Here is a 10,000-nt window from a genome sequence, read left to right as displayed (position 1 = left end):
CTGCCAAATGCCACTAATGTAATGTAATGTCCCTTGCTCAGTCAAATCAACTGTAAGTCGCTTTGGATAAAAGCGTCAGCTAAATAACACATTTATTTTTTATTTTATAGAATCTCTGCCTTATCCAGGTGACTATAATGGTGAGGCAGACAGGGAGTGGAACTGAAGGGCAGAATGAGTCAAACCCTCTGGTACAATCAGCAGAAAGACTGCATTACATGCTTCAGAAACAAACGTAATGGTGCCAATTTAATGGTGCCAGCTTTAATAGCGTTGGCACCATTGCCCTATTTTTGAAGCGTATCATACCAGGCGTGGGCATCTCTTTCTTCCTCATCAATCCCACTTCATACAGTGGGCCCCTGTGAACTTGGCCAGATGTTCGCATGCTACCGGTCTTCATAAGCAATTAGCATACAGACATATGGACAAAATGATACAGAAATGTGGAACTGAGCCTGTTTGGCATCAGTACTTGAAAAGTGAGCTGGTCAAGCTGTTCATAAGCTGGTCTAGCTGGGAATGAACTGGTCAACCAGCATGTCCAAGATGGTCATGAATCTGCTGTAGCTGGGTATGAGCTGGTCAACCAGCTAGTGTTGGTAGCTTGCCTGAGCTGGGCTGCTACCAGCTGTTTCAAGCTAAACCATGCCTGAGCTGGGAGCTGGTCTGAACTGGTCAACCAGCTAAATCATGTCAAGCTGGGAGCTGGTCTGAACTGGTCAATCAGCTAAACCATGTCAAGCTGGGAGCTGGTCTGAACTGGTCAACCAGCTAAACCATGTCAAGCTGGGAGCTGGTCTGAACTGGTCAACCAGCTAAACCATGTCTGAGCTGGGAGCTGGTCTGAACTGGTCAAGCAGCTAAATCATGTCAAGCTGGGAGCTGGTCTGACCTGGTCAACAGCTACCAGCAGTTACAAAGCCTAGCAGCTAGCTGGAGCAGGGAGGCTTACCGGACAGTGGACTGGTAAACAAGGTCTTCACGTCTTCGGTAGTCCTCCATGTGAGAGTAATTGGTGTTGAACATGGCGTCGTAGGTGAAGATCTTCTGCTTAATGGTGCCCCCATCCGTAACCTGTAGAGAGAGAGAGAGAGAGAGAGAGAGAGAGAGAGAGAGAGAGAGAGAGAGAGAGAGAGAGAGAGAGAGAGAGAGAGAGAGAGAGAGAGAAAACTAAATCACCATTTGTACATATGCATTGCAGGCATGAGGTATTCAAAATTTTGCTCTGCTAAACTTTTCAACTCAAGCAGCCATACATCTGGAAATATGATGTTAGTTCCCACATACTGTAGTAATATCCCTAAATTAATATATTAATTAATTAAAAATAATTAAGTCATACCATGCCCCAGGATTTCTTTACATAGAATGATGAGTGATAGGCAGCATGATCACTATTATTCAGAAGATTAGTTTTTTTTGGTTGGAAAAGTGTGAAAATATTTGAATGGGGTTTTTAATATTGTGAGGAAGTAGGAAAGTGTTGGTGGGCCTGCTTCCCCCCTGTGGTGCTAGATTGGATTAGGAAATCACCGCCGGACTCCCAATGAGACCTGTAAATATTGTGATTACCGCTGTACAAAAACCCACTCCAAGCTAAGAGGCAAGGCTGAATGAGTCGGACTGGCTTTCGTAAAAGCTGCTTTTGTTATGTTGGCCACACAAGCCACACAAGAGGGATAGGTCGAGATAAAATTGAAAAAAAAAAACATTTTGAAAAATCATGCAATTTCAAGTAACGTCATTTCAAAATTGTCAAAAGAAAAAAATGAAATGGGACCTGACGTTTTGATAGAATTACAAGCACCGAGGAAGAAGTTTGATGTTGCTCTACACCTGAAACAGTGACATAGGGCAGGGGGCAGGTAGTGTGGTGCACACCTGACCAGGTAACGGATCACACGGCTCATCTCACAGAAGGGAAATATTCATAATATTACGCAACAATTTGTCACCCCAGCCATCCATTAAAACGTGATTTGTGCTGGGAACCACTGAATCCATAGCACCGCATGTAACATTTACAAATTGAACACATTACTTTGGGGAATTGGAACTCACTCAAAGCAAGGGTAGAAATCATCTTGACCAGAAAGTTATTTAAAAGAAATAAGACCAAAGTATTGGTGGCCCAAACCATCCATTAAAAAAGTAATTTGACCAAAGAAATAAAAACCAAAGCATTACTTATTTAAAACGACTTGGAGTTCACGGTCAAGATGATTTCTACTCTTGCTTTGAGTGAGTTGTTTTCAGAAATTCCAAAAATGCTTTGTTTTCAAGATGTAGAACACCTCTAGTTCTTAAGGCACAATTCAGTTCAGTGGTAAAATTCTTACCAAACATAGATACATGAGTACCTTTCAATATGGCTTAAAAAAAACCTTTTGTTTCCTTGCACAAACTTGCTCTGTATTCGTGAGTAGAAGTTGTGAACAAATATTGACTCAATCCAGTAGATTTTTCTGCAAGTTGTGAGCTCCATGTCTAGTTGCTGTGCCATGTTTCTTTTGGGTGGAGACGATTGATGTCTTCACCTGATGATGTCAGACAGGCACAGATGAAGTCATGAAAGGTCTTTTTACACGATTTTCTTCAGCTAAGAGTCAAGGGGTGAGACATTGGCTCAGGTGGTAAGAGCAGTCATCTGGCAGTTGGGAGGGTTGGCGGTTCAATCCCACCCTGGATGAGCAAGACACCTCACCCCTAAATGCTCCTGATGAGTCAGTTAGTGCCTCACATGGCAGGCAATTGGTGTAGGTGTGTGTGTGAATGGCTCAATTGTACAGCGCTTTCAATAAAGGCGCTATATAAATTCCAACCGTTTACGATTTGTTCTGTAAGTCTAGACTTCTGAGATACATTTCTAAAGGCTCAAGAGAATAAGAAAATACCGGAGCCACATAACGAATACCATCAATTTTTAATATTTGACCAGGGTTCTCCTTTAATGTTTGTCATTTAAGATCAATGACTGCACAGAGGAGAAATACAATAAACTCTGAAATGCCCAGTCGTAATAGAAAAGGAGTCATCAAATGAGCAGTCGTGTCTCTTTGTGTGAGCACGCAAAGTGGTTGTTTGGCATGAGCACAAGGATTAGACTTCTGTGAGTTACATGAATTTGCTCTCAGACTCCACTGGCAACCAGCAAACAAGGCAGTTACTGTGACCTGTGATTCCTTTAAGAATCAGTTCAGGAGCATAGAAGCACTTTAGAAAAACAGGCATCAAGCTTTCTGGGGAAAATGCTATGGCAAAAGGTTACCTGCTAAAAGCATACTGGCCTTTCAGAAAATCCTTAAAGGCAGGCTTTCGTATAGAGGGAGCAGCTACACTTGTTTTAAATCACTACAAAATGGAGTCTAGAAAACCACTTTTGCAGGATTACAGCATGACTTGAGATTTGAGGAGTTCTATCAGAAGCCTGGTCCAAATAGATTCAAACCTAACCTTAACATCGACAAATCCAGCGGTCTTCAATAGGTACATTGGCAATGGTGGACAACCTATGAAAACAAACTTCCGCAGAAGCATACTGGAAATAGGTCCTACCAACATCATCTACATGTTTGGACAGACGATGTCTTGAGAAAAGGTGGCGAGAATAGCCAAACAGGTCTGATGTCTTCAACCTACGTAGGGCAGCCTGTAGCGTAGTGGTTAAGGTAAATGACTGGGACACCAAGGTCGGCGGTTCTAATCCGCACAGCCGTTGGGCCCTTGAGCAAGGCCCTTAACCCTACATTGCTACAGGGGAGGATTGTCTCCTGCTTAGTTTAATCAAGTGTACGTCGCTCTGGATAAGAGCGTCTGCCAAAATGCCAATAATGTACGAGACACTGCACTCAAGTCCAACTAAGCGCCTTCACTCCACAGAATTACCTTGGTCACGCGACCATGAAATAAGAAACTACGGGAGAAATGTTTCCCTTTAGAGTCGAAAACTGGGGACGGCTATTCGCAGGAGCATAATATACCATAGAGCCGTCTGAAAAGCAATGTGGGAGATAAGGCAAAAGGCGACGAGAAGGACGGACAAGACAACTCCGAGGAGCGGTCCCCCCAGCCGCACGGACGCGGTCTGGCCGTTTTACTGAATCCGCGGATCAGGGAGGATCACTCTTATTTTGTTTCTCGTGCCGTTACCCCTGTTTAGCCCCTGTTTCGGAAGGCCCCGGTCGTATTTCTCCGCGCACTTTTCCGCGGCTCTGAAGCGTGATATCACCCGCCACTTCTTATCACGGCGTTTGTCTCGGCGGCGGCCTGGCGGAGATATGATTCAGCGGGAGAGGCGCGACGCGCAGCCCGGCGGGCAGACGCGCGGGTGTTTGATTGATCGGCCGGGGTGGGATAAGAGGCTGCCATCTTGGCAGACAGGAACACTCCTCTCCCCTGGCGATACGAAGGAAAACTGCGCTTCGCCTCGTCGGGCTGCCAGCCACCGCGGGGACCGGCCAAGCAGGCAGAACCGCGTCTCCCAAAGCTCGTTCCCTGGTCGTGCGGAGAGACGGTGCTCTCTAGCGCCACTGCGGTTGGCTCCAGCATAGGTCATTCCGACCCGTTTTTGAAGTAAGGTGAAGGGAACGATTGCGGTCAAAATACAAAGTCAATCATTTTTTTCCCCACAAAAAAATCAGTAGTCACAGTTTTTTCTCCATCTAATGCCTCCCCATGTGCCGATTTTCGTCAAGCTATTGTGTTATTCGGAGAAGCAGTACAGCAGAACTTTGTGGACGAATCAGGGACAGGTTACGTCACTCTCTCTCTCACACTTGGCAGAGAAGCCACATCGGCTTCTGCACAATCTCTGGCTCAAAACTGAACATCATGCCAGCGCTTATAAACTTGACTTCCCAGGCTTAGTCAAAGGCTGATGAAACAGACACTTGGAGCAATATAACTCCTTCATAAGCACGTAGTATGTCAATAACCTTAAATAAGCATATGGTGCATTATGTTAATATTGGTACCATGACATACCAAGTGACCTGACAAGCACTGACACTGAAGGCCATTGACATAAGTGCTTACAAATGCTTATGTAGTGCATACGAATGTGCTATGTAGTGCTTATGAAGGAGATCTATGGCTCTTATGCAGGAGCCTTCAAATGAAGTGTTAACCAAACCTTTTACATTACATACATTATTGGCATTTGGCAGATGCTCGTATCCAGAGCAACGTACAGTTGCTTAGACTAAGCAGGAGACAATCCTCCCCTGGAGCAATGCAGGGTTAAGGGCCTTGCTCAAGGGCCCAACGGCTGTGCGGATCTTATTGTGGCTACACTGGGATTTGAACCCCCAACCTTGCCTGTCCCAGTCATTTACCTTAACCACTATGCTACAGGCCGCCCTTGACATGCCACACATGAATATACCAGTCCTGGTATCCCATTTAGTATTCAAACAATCCTATACTGTAAGACTAAGTACATAAAACAGTGTTGATCTAGAAGGGCAAGAAACCTCACACATGGGTAGATAACGCATCCTAACAAATATAACCACATAACACATCGCAACCCTTCCTTTAATTATCAGCTCAAATATCGTGTTCATTTCCGAGCGATGTTTGATTGGCATGTTTTATTCATAAACAAGCAAAACACAATGGGAGCAGAGAAGAGTATCTGCGAGGATAGAGTGCTATTAATACACGTGTACTCCCCCCCGTAATATCTTGCAAACTGCGCCACAGAGCACTCTTATTGCGGACGTAAACGTAAGGCTGTTTAAGCTCCTCCGGCTCATCTTTCAGTGCGGTTCAGAAGATGATGTCGGTGACACTGAGTCCCGGTTATCCCGCTCCGGCTATCTCGGGATGAGAACACGCTTAGTCTGAAATGTGCGCTCGGCGAAACCTTTGCCTGCGAACGGCACCCGCGGTTCCCCGCGACAGCGGATTAGTCCCTTTTCCGGAACTTTCCTGGGATAAGCCGTTTCTCACGGATCAGAGGGCACGGCGAAAGCTCCCCTTCCTGCCGCCGGTCCCCTTTTAAATTATTCATTTTACTTTCTTTTTTTTTTTTTTTAAACAATTTCGGTTTTGCCTCCTGAACTGTCGACATCGTGTCCTACAGGAAGACACAGACGTTCACTAAAGCACTCGTATTTGGAGGAGAGTAATATCTCTCTCTGGCGACAACTGGTCAACAAAAAACACAACATCTCTACATCATGACAACTGGCCATTCAGCCCAGCAATGTTCGCCTTTTCCTACTACTAAAGTGTACCTACTGCTTAGTTTGCCTAAAAGCTAAATAGTATCTAGCTCTGTATCAAGCCTATAAATTGTAGGAGTCAGGAAATAATGTTAGTGTTATGATAAGGAACCCAGGAAAACTAAACTTCCCTAACACGGTTGAACACGTCTCTTGGGTAGATCCAGATGTATTTATTTATTTACCCACTTACTTTTGCGCAAGGGGGAATTTGGGTTCACTGTAATTAAAATGACAAATTACCCATCTGGATCCACAACTGTGCCTAGTTCTGTTCATAGACGGTAAAATATTCCCCCTGTGATAGTCCATAGTTGGGTCTTTTGGCCAATTCTACTCCGCTGTGCGTGTACTTACCTTAATCATCGACCGTACCTTTCTTAATGACTCTACCTCTTAATTAAGATGGATCTGACTCCTAGCGCAGAATGACAGTGGTCTTTGAGGGAATGCAACACGGCTGACAACGCTGTATGCAATCCAATAAGAAGGAAGTATTATTTTTGTTTGTGAAGGGGAGGGGGGTGGGTAGATGAATTTGCCGTCGTTAAGCACAGTTCCTGTCTGGGGGGAAAGAAATAAGTTGCTTCGGTGCTTTTGGAAGCAGGAGTATATCGTACAGACACAAGTATCGCACACAAGACAATCTCAGCAATCTGCAGATACCGTTAGAGACGAGACACGCACTGGTGAGCACCTCAGTCACCCACACGCTACCGTCACGGGAAACTGGGATGAAGGAGCTGAATCCTGCTACTCCATTACATTACATTACATTACATTAAATGGTAAATGGTTGGCATTTATATGGCGCCTTTATCCAAAGCACTGTACAATTGATGTTTCTCATTCACCCATTCATACACACACTCACACACCAATGGCGATTGGCTGCCATGCAAGGCGCCGACCAGCTCGTCAGGAGCATTTGGGGGTTAGGTGTCTTGCTCAGGGAAACTTCGGCTCAGGCAGTACATTACATTACATTACTGGCATTTGGCAGACGCTCTTATCCAGTGCGACGTACAGTTGATTAGGCAATCCCCCCTGGAGGAATGCAGGGTTAAGGGCCTTGCTCAAAGGCCCAACGGCTCCGCAAATCTTCTTGTGGCTACACCGGGGATCGAACCACCGACCTTGCGTGTTCCAGTTGCGTAACCACTACGCTACAGACCGGCCCATTCCAACCAATCACCTTAGTTCTAGTTTTCCGACAGCTCTATAAACTATGCCGGGTCACTCTTGTACTTGACTTCAGTAAAATCCTAAGGATACACTTGAAGTCTGTGGCTGTAGCCGACGCTGAGATGCTAATCAAATACAAATGTCATGTGATCGATATGATTGAGCTAATTAAGTAATTATGCAGAGCAGAAGTTGGCACAAAATCCTGAAACGGATCGGCACACCTTATTGCGCTCCTCTGTGCGACACCGTCCAGGATCATGGCCGAGATTACGCCCGTTCAAGAGGTTTTCCTTTCAAACAACAAAATAAACCCTTTGAGGATATCGTATATAGGATATAGGATAATATCATTCTTTAACACAGCGAATGTGCACCAGCGCCACAGCGTTCCGACATAGGCCTTTTAAAGCATTCGAACAGGACATTCGTTCGCCAGCGCGCAGATTTGAGGGGATTTTTAAGGAAAAGATGTCTAAACAGCGCCCCTCGCGTTCCCCACACCGACGCTCCTCCTTCGTGTCTGCACATCTCGGAGAACATTCCCACAGCGCCCGTTGTTAAGACCGCCTTGTGACTCAATGAGTCAGAGAACACATTTAGTCCATTTCACACCCGAAATGGCAAGCTTTGTGGCCCCCTCATCCCCCCCCCCCCGTGACAAACCTCTCGGCACGAAAAAGATGCTCGCGCTCCTGAACGCTTCACTCGAGACACGAGCGCAGCCCCTCGCGCGCAGACGTCAGGTCTCCCACATTGTCACCTCTACGGTATTTACAGCACCGAGGGAAATGTTCTGCCTTGTGTCTAGAGGGCAAGAACATGACATTTTATTTTTGAGAACGTACAACTTATAACAGCTGAAATTGTCCACACTGGCTTTAAGGCGTACTATCTTTCCACAGTAATCTTTCCACAGCAATGTAGAAGATGTACTCTTTACAGATTGACAGAAAGGAAATAATATGGAAATCCAATGAGAGTGTAAGACATATATGATTTCCTTTGTTAAATTATTGTTGCGCAACCAAGCAGACTGTTAAAACACAGGCATAAATCACATTAATAGGATGCTGGAAGTTGACTGATATTAGCAATTCATGAGCAAGCTACACAACATCCTTTGCAGCACTGATTGCCTGCAACATGAGATTTCTTCTTTGTTTTGCTTTTAAGCTAACTCTAGCTACTGCCCCTTAGCATTAGAACTTGAATAACGCTCTTGCCAGAGATCAGGGTAAGTGCACTAGAGCAGTGAGAAGCCTGTCCGTGAAATATGTTTGTTTCCAAGAGCTATGGCTCCCATTACATTCCTTGCATGTGTGGTACTGCAGTTAGGGAAGCACCTAATTCTATTCTGCCCTCACATAAATACTAAAACTAAAAAACAGAATACACAGGACAGAGAGAATGATCCGAGAGGTAAAAGAGACGCTTCGCGTCAGTCATGGATGCACATAGGGCCTTCTTCCCAGACGGTCAGAAGGCGGGCATTCATCATCTTATCAGCACCTCCGCCCAGTGACTGGCAGAGGCAGTTGCAGGTACGCTGTAAACTGGGGAGTATCAGGCGTATACCGTGACCTCAGCCAGGTCACCGTTTAAAAAAAAGTTGTCCTCTTTCTTTACTTCTGTCTCCCGTTTTCGAAGCACACAGCTCTAAAGCCACCAGAGAAATTAGCCCGCGGGCGATCTGTATCGGCGGGGCCAGACCAATATGGCCCTGCTTCATGGGCTTCTCCATCAGGGCTGCGCTCAGAAATAGTTACACTGACCATCAGTCAAATGAAATGACCACAGTGCAGCGGCACAGCTTTATGGGGTATTTACCGCTGAGCGAGACAGCAGGACCTGCTAAAGAAGAGCAGAATGGAGCCAGCTGCAAAGAGCCCTGTGGCACTGTTAAACAAAAAAAAAAACAATGAACGAGAAAGTCTAAAACGAAATCAGTTCCACAGAGTATAACAAGAAAGAGGTACATACTGTACCTCCAGGATGGGGTCATTGTGGCATTGGCCAATGAGAAAGGACATGGGCATATTGACACAGTGCTGTCGCGATTCCATTAGTTAATTGTGAGCCTGGAGTCGCCCCAGACACTAAGAGCCAGGCAGTAGCAGAAATCCGGCCCTCATTTTTTTTACGCATCTATTTTACTCATCCATCCGTTTGAAGATGTGCCCATAATCCGTAAGAGAGATGGGAGTATCAAGATAATGATAATTACCAAATCATCTTACAAGTACGAAATGTACAAAACGCACACCAAAGCAGAAAGTGTCCGCGTATTCATGCTTTTCACGTATTCCAGCACCACGGTGAGATATGATTAATACTTTGACACCAATTGTATACCTGATATAGATAGGGTAGGAGTTGATTTACACTTGTGGTGCTCGGTGAGAGAAGTCATTATTATAATCAGACTATCTCCCTGTTCACCTTTATTGCTCTGCAGTGTTATGTCCTGTTTATAGGGGATTCATGAGGAGGTACGGTACTTGAGAGACAGGTCTGTTACCGGGGTTTAATATCCAGAATAATTTCCCTCCCAGAGCACCCCTGCAATATACAACGAACCTGCA

General features: G+C 45.3%; 1 protein-coding gene across 2 annotated transcripts in view; it reads right to left on the bottom strand.

Moving 5' to 3' along the window:
• Positions 1-10,000, bottom strand: part of LOC133139312 (immunoglobulin superfamily member 21-like) — a 251,621-nt gene that overhangs the window by 96,270 nt on the left and 145,351 nt on the right. For both annotated transcript variants that reach the window (XM_061258762.1, XM_061258763.1), the window contains exon 3: positions 956-1,077. In XM_061258762.1, coding sequence (XP_061114746.1) covers positions 956-1,077 — 122 coding nt within the window. The remainder of the gene's footprint in view (positions 1-955; positions 1,078-10,000) is intronic.

This window comes from Conger conger, chromosome 10, assembly GCF_963514075.1.
Source record: "Conger conger chromosome 10, fConCon1.1, whole genome shotgun sequence".
Classification (NCBI taxonomy): domain Eukaryota; kingdom Metazoa; phylum Chordata; class Actinopteri; order Anguilliformes; family Congridae; genus Conger; species Conger conger.
The sequence above is the reverse complement of the archived record's forward strand: the minus strand, read 5'-3'. Positions and strand labels throughout refer to the sequence as shown.